The sequence below is a fragment of the Vanacampus margaritifer genome, chromosome 13, assembly GCF_051991255.1.
Source record: "Vanacampus margaritifer isolate UIUO_Vmar chromosome 13, RoL_Vmar_1.0, whole genome shotgun sequence".
Classification (NCBI taxonomy): domain Eukaryota; kingdom Metazoa; phylum Chordata; class Actinopteri; order Syngnathiformes; family Syngnathidae; genus Vanacampus; species Vanacampus margaritifer.
In genome coordinates this window covers 13,235,221-13,256,527 of record NC_135444.1, presented here as the reverse complement: position 1 = coordinate 13,256,527, position 21,307 = coordinate 13,235,221, and the positions used below count along the sequence as shown (strand labels likewise).

General features: G+C 40.0%; 1 protein-coding gene across 10 annotated transcripts in view; it reads left to right on the top strand.

Annotated features, from left to right (window-relative positions):
* elavl4 (ELAV like neuron-specific RNA binding protein 4) overlaps positions 1–21,307 on the top strand; it is a 115,659-nt gene that overhangs the window by 68,618 nt on the left and 25,734 nt on the right. For 8 of the 10 annotated variants that reach the window (XM_077584568.1, XM_077584573.1, XM_077584575.1 and 5 more), the window contains 2 exons: positions 8,259–8,362; positions 14,370–14,524. In XM_077584568.1, coding sequence (XP_077440694.1) covers positions 8,259–8,362; positions 14,370–14,524 — 259 coding nt within the window. The remainder of the gene's footprint in view (positions 1–8,258; positions 8,363–14,369; positions 14,525–21,307) is intronic. The other 2 variants (XM_077584571.1, XM_077584569.1) reach the window with 1 other exon arrangement.

Here is a 21,307-nt window from a genome sequence, read left to right as displayed (position 1 = left end):
TTTTAATTATTTTTACCATACAGTGGTACGAGTGACCCAACTTAAGAGGTTTTTTTTGTATGGATGATTTATTTTATTATTTTTTTTATTTTTGCTTTGAGTTGCAAGCAAAATATACAAGAGATACAAGCGCAGTGTGGTTGGTAGTGAACTCACTTCACAATAAGCAGTAGTTTGGCAGATAGTGAACAATTTTTTCAAAAAGAGGCTTCAGGCTGTTTATTGCCAATCCCAATCTTAGTTTATTATCAATTCAACATAAATAAAAATAATAATAATTACACATTGTTTATTTAAAACATCCGCTAGCTTAATGCTAACACATAATAGGAAAAAACATGGATGGGCTAACAAATGGCATCTATGTGGCAGGTTTATAAGCAACACGTAGACAGTATAATAATCCTCACAGGCATGTATTCTTTATCCTCTGCAAAAAAAATACTTATGTTACTGGTGCTTACTGAGTCACAGTATTGGTGAAACTCTTCTTCATTTGTGGCAACATGACTGTATTATACTGTATACAAACTTCATTTTTTTACATTATATTTAATTATTTTGTTGCTATGTTTTTTTTATAATATTGTAGAGGTTATTTTCCTTATTAAAAACACAATAGAAAAAAATGTTTTGGAGGGAAGGCTGAGTTGTGAGCGTCGCATGGAACAAATTAAACTCATATCTCAAGGCATGACTTTCTTTAGCCTTTCTTTGAATACATCATAATTATTTCCATATCTGATGTAATAATTGGATGACACTATACAGTATAGTACTAAAGCAATCTCTTTTTCAAGATGAAACTTTGGCGGTATTTTAGAATAATAAGACATCCACCTTTGCAAATTATTCCACTGTGGTACCTGCACGCAAGCCATATCAGAGTTTACTATTCCAAATCATAACAGTCGAATAAATTGAACCTAACTACTCTATATTTACTTATTATGTGCCAGTGAATGATTTGTTAACTTTCGTGTTTTGACTTGAGACCGGAGTGAACTCAAGAAAGCATGAAGGGTAGATCCTGCAGCGGAATGCTATGGTATTAGTAAGCATGTGTATGACGAAAAACAACTGGACGTGTTGCTTCTTCTTTGGTTGTTGTTATCCACTTAATAGTTTGGTAACAGCCTCCCCTCCAGGCACAACATGACTCATTGACTGCCATATATTCTGCCCCTCACTGTCCTGCTGCGAGGACGCACTTTATTGCATGTGTTTGTGTGCACTTCTATGATTGGCTGATTAAGTATGTGCCCATGTGTGTGTATATCTGCCAGTCTACTGCGTTGGTGTTGCCTCTCCCACCCATACATGCTCAATGCAGGCAGTCTGCTGGTTGTTCCCTGCTGTTCGGTGCTCCGTATCAGCAGGGAAGCGGTGGGTGGAATCCCCGCCTGGGTCTTTCCTGGTGCTGCGGGCATCTATGCATGCCTCTGTCTTCCCTCATCTGCATGCTCACCTGGGAAGCGATGGCAGCCATGTAGCCCTGAGGGCCCCCAGATTTGCCAAAGAGGAAGGTGGGCGTGGGTAGTTAGCTGCCCATCAAACACAAGTGCACATACAAACCTAAAGTAAACTTATTTACTTTCACCAAGGCCAAACAAACTAAATTTGGATCAGCAGAAATTATTTAATTTACACTACATGGTTCAAATGACATAATTGTGTTTTTTTTCTCTTCCAAATACTTGGAATTGGATTAGCTCATATTACCTGTTAACCCTAGTTATGAGGGGGTGTGGCCCAAAAAAAATAATGATTCTCATAAAAATCGCAATTCTCATTCACTACGATTCAGAATCAATATGAAATGTCCCAAAATCGATTTTATTTAAATTATTTTAGACTGTCTTGCCCTTGTTTGCCTTTATTGGGAGCGCTGTTCATGTTGTACCCCATTTTGGCCGCATAGGGGCAGTGTGGTTCCGCGCGTTCTGATACACTCATAAGTTGTAGCCACATTATAGTAGAAGAAAAAAGTCACAATCACATTATGCCAATAAAAGTTGTTATATTTTGCAGTGTAAGAAGAGCATATGCTGGTGAGTAATGTTAACATACTTCTCTGTATACCTTTCAGAAGCGTTTTTATATGAATAGCTGTTAGTGAGTTAGTGAGTTAGTGAGTCAATGGCGCATAGAGTAGCAGTTGTGGTACACACACATTGTTTTTGCGGAAAAGGGCACTTACAACTCAAAACTTAATAAATATCTATATCTATAGATTGGAGCAGACCCCATTGTCAGTCAAATCATTGTGAATCAAAAATTGTTTTGAATTAAAAATCGATTTTGAATCGAATCGCAGACCCAAAAATCGAATCAAATCGTGAGGCAGTCAACGATTACCACCCTTACTAGTTATTACCTCCGCCTCTTATATATATATATAAATAAATAAATAAAAAAGTTATACAAGTTATTGATCATATTATTAGTGGGGAAAAAATTTAAACAATGTATCTTGATCTCATGTTTTACTTCACAAAAAGCTGGCATTCGAACAGGGATGTGTAGACTTTTTATAGCCACTGTACATGGGCACTTAGTGTACAGTGGTAGCATTCATCGCTAGTTGGCCCAGTTTGGCCGCTTGAATGGCTTTGTGAGTGCTAATATTCTCTCACCATTAAGCACCTGTCAGCCCCTCTAGACTGCCCTACACAAGTGCTCTTCACCAGAACACTTAATTTCCAGCTAACCTTCTGGTAACAGCGCTTGTCAAACCTCACATTTCTTGCTGAAGATGATGGGAAGAGGGCGAGAAAGTGGGAGGCAAAGGCGAAAGAGATGGTGAAAGCTTGACTGGAGTGTAGCAAAGCAATTGATGCACCAGTAGTCATACATATGTGCTCATGGGACCAGCACTTTGAGCTATTTCTCTCGTGGTCTTGAGGTCAAAGAAGTGACACTGAAGAAACACGGCAACCAAAAGATCAGTTTTCAGAATACATATGATGGATCATTTTTCGGATTGTGGAAAAGATAGGACTTTTTTTTTTTCTAAAAACCATATGCCATTTCAATATGAAAGTCATCACCATAAAGTGGAACCACTAAATAAGGGAAGGGGTCTAAGAATTTTTTGTGGCCTAAAAACACCCAATGCAGTACTTGTTTTATTGCATATAAATGCCCAGTACTGTAAGTAATTATTGTAAATAAATAAAAAATTAAAGCTTAAAACTGCTTAAAAAGTTTATCCAAACTTACCTTGTTGGTGCTTGTGGGAAGTTAATTGCAATTATCCACATTGCCAGTTCTTCTTTTTTTCACCTCCATTACAATTACCGTTGTGCTTGAAACACAACTGGCAATGTACAAAAACTAAAAGTCACTTAATGATGCAAAAATGCTAAGAATCGTCACCAAAATCCACAATCCAAATCTCTTGTCATGTCAACTTCAACCTCTGAAAATATCAAAACAATTGTTACAGTATTTTAGATTCTATGAGCATTAAACCTTTGTCTCACTATACAGTCCGCTCATAAGTTTATATATGTACTCTTGGGGTATGTAAACTTTCAAGCACATTTGTAGAAGAACAAAAGAACAAAAATAACATGGTTGAAAGATGTTTACACTACTTGCTTCAAGAGGAAGTCAACCCCCAAAATGTTTTTGACAAGAAAATGTTCTATGCAGCCCCACTAGTCTAAATACGGTATTCTGGCTAATATTGCGTTAGTAAAAGCAAAATTTTGTCCATCTCACGGAGCGGCCATTTTGCCGCTTGCTGTCGACTGAAGATGACATCTTCTGAGATGAATAAAAAACGGCCGGATGTCTATGGTTGACAAACAATCCTAGAAAAAAATCGGTCGACATGACGTGTGGGAGGTTAATAACGTGCATCTGGTGGTGATTATTAGCCACGATGCTAGCTCTTCTTTTTTCAGCTTCATTATAATTACAAGCCATAGACAAGGGCTTCACAAAAAAGAACAACTGTGTACTGTCTGAAAAATAACATGGTTGAAAGATGTTTACACTATTGCTTCAGTAAAAAGATTCCTAGATATCAATTGGTCGATAAGAAGAAACTCTCTTTCATGCTAACGTGGCTAACGTCTGTCCATACAACTCAACCTCATTGATGCGCTTTTTAGCCTGCCCTTTGCTTACTGTAAAGTCGCTTTATCTATGACAAGAGCCAGAAACACGTGAGCGGTCTCTGCTTGTTGATGGCGCGAAACCACATATTTTCATTTACGCATATTTAATGGAAGTATTTTGTGGCCACAAGTGCTTTTATTGGACATACCGGATAGTCGTAGAATTGCTTGAAGAGGGAAAAAGGATCTCGTGTAACTTGTCTGCTTCCCAAAAGTCGAGGATTCCATTGTATATTGACTGCCAAGTAATCTATTTTATGAGCAATCTAAATACTAAACCTACATGCTTATTTTATTCTGGCTCACTAACTGAATTTCATCTTTCACCTGGTGCGAAAAGCACTATTTATTAAATAAGTCAAGCCATGCAGGCAAAATGTTTGTTGAGTTCTATTTAAAGTGGCAAAGTTAACACCTGATGTCAGCTGCAAGGAGGAGGATGAGGAGATAGAAGAGCGGACGGCTGGTTATAAATAGCAGTAGTCTCTCCAGGATGTCTGCCTTTTAATTAACAATCGAGAGCCGCTGATAATCCACAGTTAATCCAGACGAAAAGAGGGAGGAGAGCCGAGAAGAGAAAAATCATCAGCTTTTTGATGTTAGAACTACAAGTCCCTCCTGGCCCCTTTCAATGCACACTGCTGATGCTCATAGCCCAAACGTATTTATTCTGCGAAACAGCCACACTCTATATTTTGCCATTCACTTTGTCTCCGACTAACCGCTGTCTGTTCCCATTAACATGAAAATCTGCATGCTGCCCTCCTCGCACCGACGGGGATACGTTGCGCTCGTGTTGGTGGATCGGGGCTGTTTGAGGAAAACAAGCCGAGTGAAGATCCCCGATGGCTGCGGGCGTCTGCTTAAAGTCCGACGCCTGTTGAAAGGCTTGATCTGTAGGGGGAGACGTCAGGCCTGCTTCGCACTCAAATGCAATCTGCTGCTGAGGACACTTTACAGCTGCTCTAAAGAGAGCCAAATATGCCCTCAAATACACTTAGTGTCACGCTTTAATTGCTGGGTTGCTTGCTTGAGTCTCACTGTCATAGCATGTGCTTCGCTAGCCATCCATCCTGATATAACTCTACTCCGTCTTGACAGATGTCTTTGACGTTAACTCGTTCAGTGCCATTGACGGCTATAGACGTCGAAAAAATCCAGCAATTGAGTTAACTCTTTTACTGCCAAGGACGTTAAATGACGTTTAGTAAAAACCTACGGAGGGCCGCCAAGGACGTTAAAAGACGTTCTCCAATTTTTTTATTTTTTTTGGGGGGGGAAACGGGTGGAGGAAAGCCTTGGCCAGCTGTGGTGAAAGTTTCAAGCAGATCTAGTTAGCCTAATGACTATTTTTGGCCCCTAGATGGCAGCGATGACTCTCTTTTGACAAGATTGGGTAGGCATCAGTAGAAGACGTGAGGCGGAGCTAGAGGGGACAATGGCTGGGGATGGGAAGTGAAAATGGCGACCGGTTGCAAGCAGCTCACGCTTGAGCATTTTTTTCAAAGACGAAAAGCATCGACCAGTGCTAAAGAGCACATTGATGACGACGATGATCATCATCGATGATGATGATGGTGACTCCGAGGTTGGAAGCGTTGACGCGGCAGTAGAAGACGTGAGGCAGCGCTAGATGGCTGAGGAAGCGAACAATGGCGACCGGTTGCAAGCAGCTCATCGACCAATGCTAAAGAGCACAGTGATGACGACGATGATGATGATGGTGGCTCCGAGGTTGACGCCGAAGTTGGAAGCGTTGACGCGGCGGCTATGACCACGTCATAAAGCCTCACCGGCTAGCGATGCTAACACCGGAAAACGCGGAGCACAGCCGAGCACTTCTGCACAGGCGGACGTTCAATCGGACGATGAAGAGTACCCCGAGTCCAATGCATATTCATCGGGTACAGTCTGCTACTTGTTATTCCCCGGAAAAAAAGGCCGTCAAGAAAGTGTAACGTCTGCACGCGAAAGGGGCAATCGCAGTGAAACGAATATGTTGTGAAAATCCTGCTCCGTCTCCTTGCACGCAGGAGAGCGTTACAAAAAGAAAAACTGTATTTGAAACATCCACATAATTGTAAATAGTACCACAGTTGCACACATTTGTAAATAGTTTGTGAAATTGTTTTGTCAAATTGTTACACTGTTGAATGGAAATAAACGTATTTTGCAATCTAAAAACACAATTTTTCATTGTTGGTGGTAGTGTTTTACAGAAGTAAAGCACTATTTAGGTGTTTGTGGCATCATTCATGGACAAAAAGAAGTGTACAATTCACTAGAGTGCATGAAATAACATCGTTTCACAAAAAGCTCGTTTTCTCCGTTTTTTGTTTCAAAACAGAGCATTTCGGTGAAACTAACCATTTTCTATTGTTGATTACTGAAAAACGGAATAAGGTAGAAACAAACTCTTTTTTTAAGATGAAAGATGAGAGTTCAATCTTTCATTTGGTAGTATGTTTCCGTAGTCCAAACACAACATTTTCTGTGGACCTTGAAAGATCAGTCAAAATGCTTAAATCGGCTGGCACTGGCGGCATCCCTTTTCTGAAAATGTCTGGCAGTCAAAGAGTTAATAAAACAAAGTGAAAATGCAGTTTACTGTAGTTAGTCCCAAGTAAATAAAGCTCTGCAGAAATGCACTAAGAAAGCAATACCATTATGTTAGAACTATTTGGCAGTAAACCGCCTCTAGACACTTCTTTCTATCATTAGTGTCAACATAACGAAAGTGAACGGATGGTATACTATGGGTGTGCCCAAAAAAATCACAATTCACGTTTAGTACGATTCGATCGATTTTAAATGTCCCAAAATCGATTTTATTTCAATTATTTATACTGTCTTGCCCTTGTTTGTGTGTGTCTTTATTAGGAGCGCTGTTCATGTTGTACACATTTTGGCCACTTAGGGGCAGTGTGGTTCTGCGCGTTCTGATACACTGTTAAGTTGTAGCCATATTAGAGAGTAGAAGGAAATGTCAGGATTAAGTTACTTCAATAAAAGTTGGGGGTTTTTTGCAGCGTAGACGGAGCATATCGCGATGAGTAATGTTAAGATGCTTCTCTGTATACATTCCTGAAGCGTTTTGTATGAATAGCCATTCTTGAGTGATAAAAGTGCCACAAGTAGCACGCTAATTAGCATTAGCGAGTCAGACTGGAGGGCGGCACAGTGGTTGGCTGGTTAGCACGTCCGCCTCCCAGTGCAGAGGACGTGAGCTCGAGTCCGGGCTTCGGCCTTCCTGGGTGGAGTTTGCATGTTCTCCCCGTGCCTGTGTAGGTTTTTTCCGGGTACTCCGGTTTCCTCCCACATTCCAAAGACATGCATGGCAGGTTAATTGAACACTCTAAAATTGCCCCTATGTGTGATTGTGAGTATGAATGGTTCTTCGTCTCTGTGTGCCCTGTGATTGTCTGGCAACCAGTTCAGGGTGTGCCCCGCCTACTGCCCGAAGTCAGCTGGGATAGGCTCCAGCATCCCCCCGCGACCCTAGTGAGGAATAACCGGTTAGGAAAATGGATGGATGGAGTCAGACTGGAGTAAATCATGCCGATTCTTTGCACATTTATAAATTGAAGCAGAAATCGTTGTCAATCAAATAATTTGGAATCAAAAATTGTTCGCAGGCCCAAAAATCCGAATCCAATTGAATCGTGAGACAGTCAAAGATTGCCACCCCTAGTGTACTGTATACTGTATCGAGGACTTTGCCATCATATTTTCCCTCTCCGGATTGTTGTATTGCAACGGATATACTGTATCTATTTTTCCTTGGCAGTGCATTCCACTTTTAAAATCCCAAAAATGTTGCTGTAATGTTACAGGACTATAGAGTATTCTATATTTAACATTACAAGATCAGTGAACAGGAATACAGAATGGAGATCAGGATCAAGGATCAAGGATCAAACACTGGGGCAGAAATCATGTTGACACAATGTCGCATTATATTTTCACTTTATATAAAGCATGATGAACTTTTTTTTTTTCCCTGAGACAACAACCCTCAATTTACTGAAGTGTAAAGTAATCCATATCGATTTTGTCTTAAGGAACTTTGTGATGACTATAAATGGAGATGTCAATGGAGGTCTAACAGCCCGTTTTTCCTACTTCACTCAGGTCAGAGTCTGGGCTACGGCTTTGTCAACTACATCGATCCAAAGGACGCAGAGAAAGCCATCAACACGTTAAACGGACTCCGACTTCAGACCAAAACGATCAAGGTAACAGCCAAAGCCATTGTTCCCTCCTGCATGCTTTAAAGGGGTGGAACAAAATATCGATATTTCACAGTAGAGTATATTATACTTGGGTGCAGTTGTGCACCTGAGCGAGGGGCGGGGAGAGAGAGGAGAAGCGGCATTAAAACAGGCAAAACTCCAATGTCAGTGGGCGAAAGACTACTTGCATGTGGCGTCCTTCTATCTTTAAAAACATCAAGAAACCATAAACATAGTAAATTTCTATTTTCTTCACCATAGGAAAAAAATGAAAAAATTATTGAGTTACTGGGTTAAGTGGTCTTTTAGACGGATTTGTACTTGTAATTTTTAGGACTCCTTAATGTGCAAAAAATATAGTTTATACAAATTTCCCTTCAGTCCCATACATTCTGCGATGTATCATTAAAAAAAGAATCAGATATATAATCACTTTGTCACGATACTATATTATCATTAGCAAATGATCCCAATATTCTCATATTTTAAACTAGTCCCACCGTGTTTATTGTGTATTTTTAAGATGAACAATGTCTGTTTAAAATGTAATATTTGCAAATGCTGAAAGACGAAAAAAAGCACCGCTCTTCCCAAAACCAATTTAGGTTGTTGTTGATAATTGATCTTGAGGCAGGGATGTTATTAAAATGCACGAGTCTCCGAAATAATTGACAAAAACAACAAAGTAAAAAAGATGACATCCCTTGTACTTTCCAGATGTCAATTTTTCATGTTGAGATTACTGCGACATTTCTGGGAGATAATAAAATGTCATCATGCCATTTTCCAAATGTTTGAAGCCTCTCTCATTGCGTTTTAATGCAACCTGCATGCTTGATGACAGGTGTCAACGCGCTAACCCAAACGCGTCTCAACACTATCCGCCTGCAAATGCACCTTGTGGTTGTTTTTTTGTTTTTTGTATTTTCATTTCCTCTGATGTATTTATTTCCCTGCGCGGCTCTGTGCCTGAGCCGCTCTCTTTCAAGACGACCAGTAATCTGTGGCTCTGGGGTAATCCCTGCATCCGCATCCCTGTCAAACTGTTCTAATCTGATCCAATCTAATCAAATTCATCACATCTAATCTGATGTAATCTAATGTAATAGGATGGGATTAGCCCACAGTTGTGAAAACCCTCAGAGAATCCCCGCTCTCGCCCGCCGATGCGCTCTGTCTGGCCCGGGTTCAGCACCGCGGCCCGCCTCTGGCTGAACCTCTGCCAAAGAGACACAATTATATGTGATGTGTACGTGTGCGTGTGGAGCCATTAAATGTGTGTGCGCGCTTGTGTTTGCTTGGATCCGTGACGACGTGTTTGTTTGTCAGCCATATGTACGACACACAGCAGTCTGTGTTTGCATATATTTGCATATAAGATCCATGTGAACTGATCCACCTTCATTGGAGCTTTAAGTGCTACATGATAAATAGCAAAAAATGCATGTGTAAAATCTAGGGGTGTCAAAATGAGTGCGTTCATTTTGAGTTAATTTAAAGTTCCTTTAACGCCGCTCATTTTTTTAACGCGCGATTAATGACTTACTTGGAAAGCCTGTACTGGGCGAATTCCAGTCAAAATTTAGCAGTAATAACTTTAAAAACAATGCATATATGTGTGGAGGCTGGATTCAAGTTGTATTTTACAATTTTAAAAGTGTGCAAAATTTCACAAGTTGCTTCATGTTAAAGATTAGATAGCTCTTAATGTGAAAAGAAGAATGCACTGAGCTGTCATCAACGTCTTACAAATGCAATTATGCCATCTAGTGGCATAAAAATGACCTCAACACAAATCAAAAATGGACTGATCCTTTGGGTCAAAAAATGTGTCATTCAGAGCAAAACAACTCATAAATATTGGTCAGATCCTTTACTTGGGTCAAAAAAGTGGGTCATTTTGTATAAAACAACACAGAAAGTTGACCCATAAAGTGGATCGGTCCATTTTTTATCCATAATTGTGTTACTTTTGACCCAACTGTTTTTAGAGTGCACACTCGTTTTTTTTTACAGTACAGTACATCTTTTTAATTATAACTCAATTTTATGAATTATTATGAAATTACTGTATCATTGACTAAAAGATGCAGCCATGTTTCTATTAGTTAGTATGAAAATCTAGAAAATATGTATATTTTATTGTACATTTAGAATCGATATAAAATTTGCAATTAATCCTGAGTTAACTATTGAAGTCATGCCATTAATTACGATTAAATAATTGAATCGCCTGACACACTAGTAAAATCGTTTGCTCTTCAATTGTTGAAAAAAAAGACTTGTATACCCTTTTGTAGTTGTATTTGCTAATGACCACCTCTCTTTGCCTTTTGCTATTTTTACTAATATATTCAAATTTCCAGAAGGCAAGTATCTTTCTGTAGTTCATTTTCTCAACAACTGCCACACAAATTCTTCAACGTTGGTAAACCAACCAACCAGCCACAACATTCTGACCTTCTTGCGCAATATTCTGCCAATTGAAATGTAATAGTGGTCTGCTTTGAATTCCACTGTCAGAGAGGTGTATAAACATAACAATATGTGGACTCCCTGTAATTGAAGTGACAAAAATACTGAGCACGGCTATCATTACAACCACATTGACGAACATACGTTTACAGCATGTTGGTGTCAATCAAAACTGTGCATTAAAATATATATAAAATATTATAAAGACAGCGTATATAATTCAGCTCTTTTGGATATATTGGTGTGAACACTACATCATAGCAATTCCCTGTTAATATATAAACATCTTATTAGATCAGGTTTTGACCTAATAAATTGGAGCCAGAACCCATTTTGTATCCCAAACCCAAAATTTGGCAAAGGCGGCGTAAACAGACAACAGACACAAGTGTCTTCAAGGCAATTGGGGTCAATTAAAAGCCAGTACGGTTTTGTCTGCTTTTTTTATCGGGAGGCTTGCAACAAAAGGTTCACGTGGCAATGTGTGGCGCCTTTGAGCCGTTTATTTATTATTTTTTTTGTGCGGCTTCCTCCATCTTGACACCTCCGATGTTGTCAGTCTGCGATACCGCTCCCCGACTGAGGTGCGAGGGGAAGTGGCATGCCAAAGGTGGCACAGGCTCCCTGTGACACGTGCGCGCGTCGTCTCCGACACATCCAAACGCCGTGTGCCTGCGCACACGTTCATCTTTTAACGCTTTGACTTTTTCCAACTTTCCTACACGCACACACATACGCGCCACGGTTTTACACAATAGCGCTCACAGCTTGAGGAGGTGTTGATGGATTAGACATCTGCAGTTGGCTGACAAGGAGAGAAAATGAGGGAGCACGGAAAAGAGGGGGAAAGCGCTGCAGAATGTGAGGAAGAAGGAGAAGTTTAATGAGGCAGCGCGAGAGAAGAGAGAGGGGGGGGGGGGTCCAAATAGAGAATACTTTCGCCGTTTAGATAAAAGAACTAAACGGCGAGGCCAGTGGCGAAGACGTGCTAAAGTAGACGCGCTAACGTGAAGAATGGCGGAGAACGCCAGCTGTTTGTCGAGAGTTGACTTGCTCAAGGATACGACGACATATCCACCATATTTGCCTGACTTTAACCCGACTTGATGGCTTATGTCCCCCACCTGTCAGCGCTAATGAAAGCACTGCGAGGCAAAGCCGCTCCAGTCGGCGGCGGCGGCGGCGGTGGAAGCAGCGGTAGCGGTAATGGGATTTACTTGAAACTTTGCCGGAGCAAAGTCGGGTCTACATGAAGATGTTTGGGACCTGGTGTGACAGCCGCAAAGTTTACAGGCAGACAGCAAACGCCGGCTGCCATTTGGAAACGTCTGAGGTGACATCAGAATGGAAATGGCTGCCAAGCGGCGCTGAAAGCCGTGTGTGTCCGGACATATGCTCACCGGGTATGTGCGATGATCAATGTGTGACAATGAAGAACTGGCAGAACCCGTGTGGGCAATTGGTAGAAGGGGGGAAATGTTTTATTCTTGCAGTGGGTTGATTTTATCTTTTGTCACATTGTTTCACTCCAGGCAAATTGGCTTTAAGCCCCGCTTGCACATTGGGCATTTTTGCTAATAGAGAAGATGTGACAGAATGGAATGTGTGGATTCACAATCACAAATGAAGAATCTGACCATTCCTAAATATATTAGTTTAACAAACCAAAAATTGTTGGCGTTAAGTTGAAACAAAGTCAGATCTCAAATTCTCAACTTTTTTCAAGAGCTGCAAATACAAAAGCAAAGCAATTGGATGCATTAACACAAGGTAAACTAGAATTTAGGAAGGTTTTGTTGTGAATTGTAAAAGTGAGTACTGATAAAAGGTATCAGTATCGGACCAATGCCGGGCCTTACTTCAAGGTATCGGTACTCGTGACACAAGCATCAACAAAAAATTCATAATTACAAGAATACAAAATTGTCATTAATTTCATGCCGTTTTAAGGAAATATGCTGGACGTATTGGACTTTAAAAATGATCTACCATTGTTTTTTTTTCTTGGGGGGGGGAGTGAAATGTTATGTATCAAAAGTACTACTGGTCTCGCTGCTTGGTATCGGTATCAGTGACTACTCAAGAGTTAAGTACTAATAAAAAAAAGTGGTATCAAACATCCCTACAACTAATTATGATCAATTAATTGTTGTTTTTAAATAAATAAATAAAAATCATGCAGCACAGTAAATTCTGTAGAGTAAATTTGACTATTTAGAGTGGGACCAAATCAACTTGGAAGAGAGTAAAATAAAGAATTGGGGAAAAAATAAAAGTGACTCAAGGTAGGAACGAACACACAGCCGATCTACTCCCTGAGCCACGCAGCTCTTGTTTTCTGTTAGTATATTGCTCGTGTCAATTGCAGCTGATTTCATGATTGCTTGGAAGCTTCCTAACTCCAAGAGACCAAAAACGATGTGTTTGGTCTTCTTGGAGAAAACCGTAATAGTAGGAGGAGCTTAGTTCAGGTGGTAGTGTGGCAGTCTTATAAGCTGAAGGTCGGGAGTTTGTTCCTCAACCCTTAAATAACTTTTCTTTTTTTACTCTCCTCCTAGTGTAAATCTTAACCTACTCTAAAACTGAGTCTCTTTGGTCCCTATCTAAATAGTCAAATTTAAACTCGGAATTTACTGTGTGATGCTAAATACTGAATGAAGAAATTGAGGCGAACTTCTGCAAAGACCTTCAGACACCACAATGCTGCAAAACAACACGTTCAAGCACCTGTATGTAATGTGTGCTGAACTCTTCGTTTTCTCCTCATTTCTCATGAGAACATGCTCTGTTGTTGCTGAACAATAAAGCAGTTTTTTTCAAAAACCTTGGCTTTCTCCAAATTGCCACATTGTTCTATGAACAAGCAAAAAAATGACATTTGTCTCAGTTTTCAGCAGACCTGACATCCCAGTTGAGAGATACACCAGAGAGGTGAACCAAATGTGTTCCATACAGATGCCCTTTTTGATGGGCAAGGAAGCAGGACTGTTTTCCAGACGCTGTGACATTGCCTAATAGAACGTATCTTGTCTAAGCTTGTCTTCAGAATTGGCATAGTGAAGGAACTCCCGTTAAAAGCTTAAAGGATTCTCCTATCTTAGCGTTGGGTTTATTACTTAAATCTGAATTAAATTGCAGATTGAGAAAGACATCTAAAATCCTGCTTCTTTCACATTTTAACTCGGAATAATGCCTTGAATGGATTTTGTAAATTATGTTTTAGGTCCAAGTCTTAAGAGTATTAATCCTGTTCCTCTGCCAACTCAAGCTCTCCTTTTGAAACACATGAGGTCAAACTACCTGAGGGAACAAAGATCCCTTAGATTCTCCCAGACAAGGACTTAAGTGTTATCTCAGGATTGTTCCGAGGAACCGAATCCGCTTCCAAATGTTTTTCTCCTCCAGCATCCACTGACACTCGTCCGCTCGCTCGCAGACGCGAACATCCTTGTGCTAATTACGCTTTCATCTCATACAAAAATGGAAGTGCTCTCATTCATTTGTTTTACCTGAGAGCTCCTTTCTTGTGTTGCAGGTCTCGTATGCGCGACCCAGCTCGGCTTCGATCCGTGACGCCAACCTGTACGTGAGCGGCCTGCCCAAGACCATGACCCAGAAAGACCTTGAGCAGCTTTTCTCGCAGTACGGACGTATCATCACCTCCCGCATCCTTGTCGACCAGGTCACAGGTATCCATGGGGCAGCACTTCCTTATTTTCTAAGATCACACATGTAAGCAGATAGAATGATCTGCCTTCATCCATCCAACCATTTTCTGAGCATAGACATCCCAAATCGGAAATGTACTTTATCACCCCGAGCCCCATATGTGATTAGTTTCCAATCGCGAGTCGTTCAGAAGCATGCTAGCGTGCAAGCTAGCTAATCGAGTCGTGAAGTATTGACTGACAGGTGAAGGTTTTTGTGGCATTGAGTGAACACGCCCACAAAAAAATGGAACCATTTTTAAAGGTTTTGGAGTCTGCTTTCGTTTCTTAGCATTTTTTTAAATCATTCAAATTTGGCTGGCTTGTTAACAACACTTTTCTCTGCCGTGTGTCAAATTTGTGAGACTCATTATTTTTCATTTACAAGGACTTGAAAGGTTCTGAATGAACCCCTGCCCATGCTTGCAATATCATATGACCAGTAACAACCAGAAGAATGCATATTCTCAGTTGAACTATTGGAGTCTTTTTCTCTTAATATGCGGAAGAAGGTCTAATCTGTCCATAATGGTTTCTACTCTTATACTGTCTTGGCCGCCTACCCTCAACCTAGCCCATGTGAAAATATGTGACCTGATGGTCTTAACTGGTTTCAACTAGATAAGTGCGCCAGAGTGCCGACAGGAAGACACCAAACCAGGACAGGTCACAGCGACACAACGGCCTAGCTCAAGTCGCCTATTTTCTTCAACTAAATAGGCCTAGCTTTTAACCGAGCTAAGTACATTTTAGAGTAAATTGAGACCAGATCGTCATTATATCAATTTCAGAACTTTTTGTGACATTTTTGTTTGGTGGCGAGTGTTGAGATTTTTCTTAGGGATGGACAAGTATCGATGCTAGGTATCGGTATTGGGCCGATATCTGGACATATTTGAAGGTATTGGTACTCACGGCGGCGGTCAATACCATTATTGGGTGACCCTTTCTGGTAGTTTTACAATCAGGAATTAGAAATTCCAGAAAAAGAAAAAAAGGAATTTGACATTAACTCATTCACTGCCATTGACGACTATAGACGTCAAAAATTCATGTGAACTATTTCCATTAGTTGAATTTTTTTTTCATTTTTTTTTTTTTTTTTATGAAAACCTAGATTTTTTAATTGTACATTTATAACAGATATAAAATTATTATGCGATTAATTACGATTAAACGGCCCTTATTTATTTTTTATTTTTTTAATTAGGCCTGTCAGGCAATTACATTTTTTTATTGTAATTAATCACATGACTTCACTTGTTAACTAATGATTAATCAAAAATTTTATAAATGTTCTAAATTTACAATAATTTTTTCCCTAGGTTTTCATACTCTTGTTAGCAAAAGTGGGAAAAAAAATTTAAACTAATAGAAAAAGTTAAAATGAATTTTTGATGTCTATAGCCGTCAATGGCAGTGAATGAGTTAAAAGAATAGAAAATTACTAATAATTTCATGCAATTTAAAGGAAAAAATGCTTTATTGGGATAAAGAGGTCTTTCTTTAAATTATCTGTCAAAATTTTACGTATCAAAGTGCTTGTGGTATCTGTACTAATATTACTAATATTGGTATTGGTCCAAAAAAAAAAAATTGTTATCGTTTTTCTAATGTTTGTTTGTTCCGTGGCTTAATATATGTTGAGAAACACTGCATAATTGCCAAAACATTGATCAACTTTTTATTGATTAGGATAACTAGGACAAGGTTATTAGTAGTAATACGTAGAAGTAGAATTTCAAAAATGATGACTAAGATGATTTTAAAAAACATTCAAATAAAACATTAGTATTGTCCCGCGAGAATGAATCCGGGTGACCAGACAAGAGGCACAAGCTGTGCAACAAACATGCTCAATTACACTCCATCCTAAACATTGGATCACATCAGCCCATTGTGTTGCAGACGGAGCCCTCCAGCGTCTCTTAGATCCATTTCAGGGCGCCTGTGCGTTTATATATTTGTGTGTATGCATTCATGTGGGGGGGAGGTGGGTGCGTGTGTGAGCGTGTGTGAGCGTGTGTGAGCGTGTGTGAGCGTGTTCACGCGCCGACAGGCTGCAACCTGCTCCGGTCTTATGTGCGATGTGTACTGATGATGCAGAATAAATCAGCGCTGGCAGTGAAGTGCTGGACCGCCTGTAGACGGCGGGGCGAGGAGGCGATAGGGTTCGAGGAGAGCAGAAAAGGAAAACAAAGGCGATGCCGATGAGGAGAAAATAAAAGCACGCTGGGTAGACGGACATACGTGTGAAGGAGAGGAAATGAGAGGAGGGACGGAGCAAAGGCCAGCTGCAAAAAAGACCATTTCTATAACCATCAGCACACGCTTAGAAAGGCGAGCGGCTCTTCTTCTTAACAAACGGTCATGTCGCATATCCGCGCAACCGAGCGGGACCCCTGGGAATTCCCGTACAGCAACACAAGCCACAACACATAGCAAGGCCACAGAAAACACATCTGTTCACACCCACATGCATGTTCATCAACCATTTTTAGCAGCTCAGCTTAAGCCACATACTATGAATAAAACAAACCTGAGGCTGGTCACGCCAAGGCAACGTTTTTTATGCATTCACCGCAGCCTGGGTTACTTCTGACTCAATAATTCATTGTGTTGCCATTCTTGACTTGCAAGCGGTCACGTCTGTGGAGAAACACCAAAAAAATGTACCGGGAATACAAAAAAAAATAAAAATACAAAGCCAATTTATTATCAGGGTTATTATAGCTAACAAAACTAATGAAATAACAAAAATGTCAATTCCAAAAACTTTTTCACTAACAAAATAAAATATAAACAAGAGGTTTTTTTTGCTTTTACTTGTGTGCCATAATTTGAGATAAGTGCTGTATGGCAGCAGTAACACAACTCACTTCACAACAAATTGCAGATTGACAGCTAGAGAACAATTATTTAAAAAAAATATAATAATAATAATAATAAGAGGCTTAAAGCAGTTTAATGCCACACACAGGTGAAGTTTACATTCAAATTAAACAGAAAATCAAAAATTGCAGGTCACGTATTTAAAACAACCGCATAAATTTACCCTTGAATCCACTTACTTAATGCTAACACATAATGAGAAACGCCATAGACGGGCTAACAAATAGCATCTATATAGCGGTGTTATAACTCTTTAAGCAATATAACAATACTCGCAGGGATATTTTCTTTATCCTCTGAAAAACACTAATATTACTGCAATTTCTGAGTCACTTACAGTAGTGGTGAAAGTCTTCTTAGTTCGTGTCTGCATGACTGTATTTGATTGCCCCTGGTGGCCAAGTCGCACGCACGTGATGCAAAAACTGTAATGTAAATTCTATTTAAGTCTGTCATTACTACATATTTTTTATAGCGTTAATATAACGTGCTGTTTTCCCTATTAAAACACACATCAGACATTTTTTTTGTTTTTTGGCAAGAGGAGGCAGCAATTGATTAATGGCGTATGTAAGTGTTTTTAGTTACAAGCATGGTTATGGAAATTGGAGTTGTGCTGTACCAAATGCAGTTATCAAATATTTTATTATAGTAATAAAAACTAATAATAATTATTTGTAAAATGTACCCAGTCAACAAATACAAATTCACCTTACTCTCAAATGTGTTCAGGTAATGAATATTTTGGGGCTTAACTGTTATTGTTTTTGCTTTCAGTACAGTGGCAATCGTCTTTGTATCAGGCGAGGTTTGGCTAACATCTGCTAGCAAGCTAAAGTGAAATACAGGACACGTTTCGTATAACCCTGAAGCATCGCACATAGAAGGAAGATATTTGTGAGCAGACTGAAGAATGAGCTGGCGCAAAATTGTTATTAAATTGTTTTTTGCATCATCACCAGAGTTATGTTGGGGTAATTGTGTTGCTTATTTGTTCTGCTCCACGCGTCTATTTTTTATGCAAATTACATGTGCTGATCAATTAAATAATGCAAACCAACTGCTGATGCAACTTTGCAAAAAGATAACAGTACTACTAATTCATTCTTCTGTCTAGGGCAGGAAAAAAAAAGTGTCCAAAGTCCAAAACTAGGTCGATGTCGTCAATCACGTAAATTGTAGGTTGGAGCTGCTTGGTGTAGGGCTCGAGAAATCGTGTGTGCCATTAATGCTGCCGTGACTACCACTGAGACACACACACACACACACACACACACCAGGGATGTACCTGAAGGTGTCCCCAGAAGGTTAAGGATCAGCAGGAGAAATGTTAATGATTAATTAGACGGAAGAAGATGGTGGTGATTAAAAACATGGAGGATTTAAGATGGTCCCCACGAGTAATGCCGCAGTACCATTTCCTCATTGGCGCGCACACACACAAAGCCATCAAGAGAGAAACGCTCAGCAAATTGCGGAAAGAGGACAGACAGACAAAGAGAAGACTTCCCACACATTGCCAATCCAGTTTTCCAGATGTGGTTTATACTGTAAATTGGTAAATAATATCACATTGGTGGAAATATGCAAAATGGCTAAGGTAGTTAGTATTGAGGATGACACTTGGAAAAAATTACTTTAAGGTGGATTCAGCACCAATATTTTTTTTAAGGTTTTTGTCTTGTCACTTTTCAGTTTAGAAAAAATAGGGAGAACTATAGTTCCAAGTTCCGCATAGCAGTGAAAATGGATGGTGACCTTATGGAAAATGTTGCACAGTGGTGGAAATCTAATTAATGAACAGAAGTGGCTCTGGCACAGAGCCCTGTGGGACACCGGTAGAAAATGGGAGATTAATTTTTATTGTGTATTGAAATGTGATATAAGATTTCTGACCATGCACAGGCAGAAGTAACACTAATATCAATGTACGACAAATCGGACTGGATCAAGGAACAGGGATCATCACTTTTTGTTTTTGCTTTTTCTGTCTTAATCCATGTACTAGTAGTACACGACAGATTTACCCCCCACCTGCCTGTGCTTTGAGCCCCAAGGGAAGGTGTCCAAGCTGGGACCTTGTGACAGCTTTGGGTCAATACTGGCCGGGATGTGAACAGAGGGTCAATGCTTACTAATCAATGATTGCAAATACATTAGATCCCCCGTCTGGGCCCCCTCAAATGTCGATGTGAAACTAAAGTGCTGATCATTGTGGGATGCTGGGTCGCGCTGCTAAAGATCTCCATGGTAACAAGTTGCAAACACAACACAACTCGAGATGATGGTGATTGCCTGCGTGCCCACCGACGAGTGCGTTTTGCACGCTGAATGAATAATTAGCTGGTATTCAGCTTAACTTGGATGGATGGGGAGCATTGTTCCCGATCAAAATAGCAATAAATTATGATTTAGATAACGCCACTGCTGCTGGTAAAGCCTTTTGAACCTCCAAGCAAAGCAACTACAGCATGACGTGCAAGGACTACAAAACACGTTTTGAGCCCTTTCTACCTTGGACTGTGCAATTATTCAGATTAAACTATATCTCTATTATATATTTAAATAACAACACATTGAAAGAAATGTTTCTTTGTAATTATTCGGGAAAGTAATTACAAGAGAAACTGAAAAGCCTCCTGGTGCAGTGGCTTCCGCCTTGGCTTGCTTTAGGAGCTTTTCTATTATCTTAAGAGCGCGCACAACTCCTGCGGTGGCCATCACATTTACACCCACATGCAGATATCAACTGCACGCGCACACGCATGCACGCAGACAGATGGTTGAAGCTTCGCTCTGACAGAGGCTAAAGCACAGGGCACCTCCACTCTTCAAAGTATGCGCTTCTCTTCGCTGGCTACTTTTTCAAATGCCATCTGTAGCTCGCCACTCTAATGTTACTTAAAACAAGGACATTGCCCCCCCCCCCCCCGCTCTAATTAAAAAATCCGCAACAAGAGCGTTTCTTTTTGCATTTGCCATACCATAACTCCTTTAGAACAGCTCGTCCAATCATTTGATTTACTTGGCACATTATGCAAGCATTTTAATGTGTTTGCTATGTGCATGTATAAGGAATGGGCATTTCTTCACCACACTCTTAACTCAAAACACTCAACTTATCAATTGAAATGAATGTAAACATGAACCCGTTCCAGCCTCCCAAAACAGACAAAAATCCAAGTCAACCTTAAACATTTCTTGACAATAATATGTTATATATGACCTCGCAAGTCTAAACATGACATTCTGATTAATATTACATTTGTGGAGTTATGAAGCAAAATCCAGCCGTTTCACCTGTTTTCTGAAGCTAAGCTGTGATTGGTTGTTACCTGAGAACTGAGCAGCATTGATGTCATCTTCAGTCGACAGCAAGTGGCAAAATGGCCGCCCCCTGAGATGGATAAAAAGGGCTGGATTTTGCTGCTTAACTAATTTTCCACTAACGCAATATTAACCTGAATAACAAAGACTGATAGATGTTTGAAAAGAAGATGAAAATGAAGCTGAAGGTAGGCACGCAAAGACCACATTAACAATGACACCGCATGTACTGTATTTATTTAACTATTTAACGCCAGAGTGATTGTTCATCCCGGCAACCCTGCGTGGTCAATTTAAAATCCTCACAAAGAATGATTATTGTTCTTATTTATAGTTTTTTTTTTTGAAGTTGGCACTCAGCCACGTCGTCTTGGTGCGCGTTGAGCAATTTCCGCGGACGGTTTGATTTTAGTTTATTTCATGCCTTAAAACAGACATGCCACACTGCTAGTTCCTTATCTGAAGGAAGGACGTCTCTCTCGAGGCCTATTTGGTGGTGTTGCTGCCAAACCATGCGGCATAATCCGTTCAGGATCAACGCTAGAAG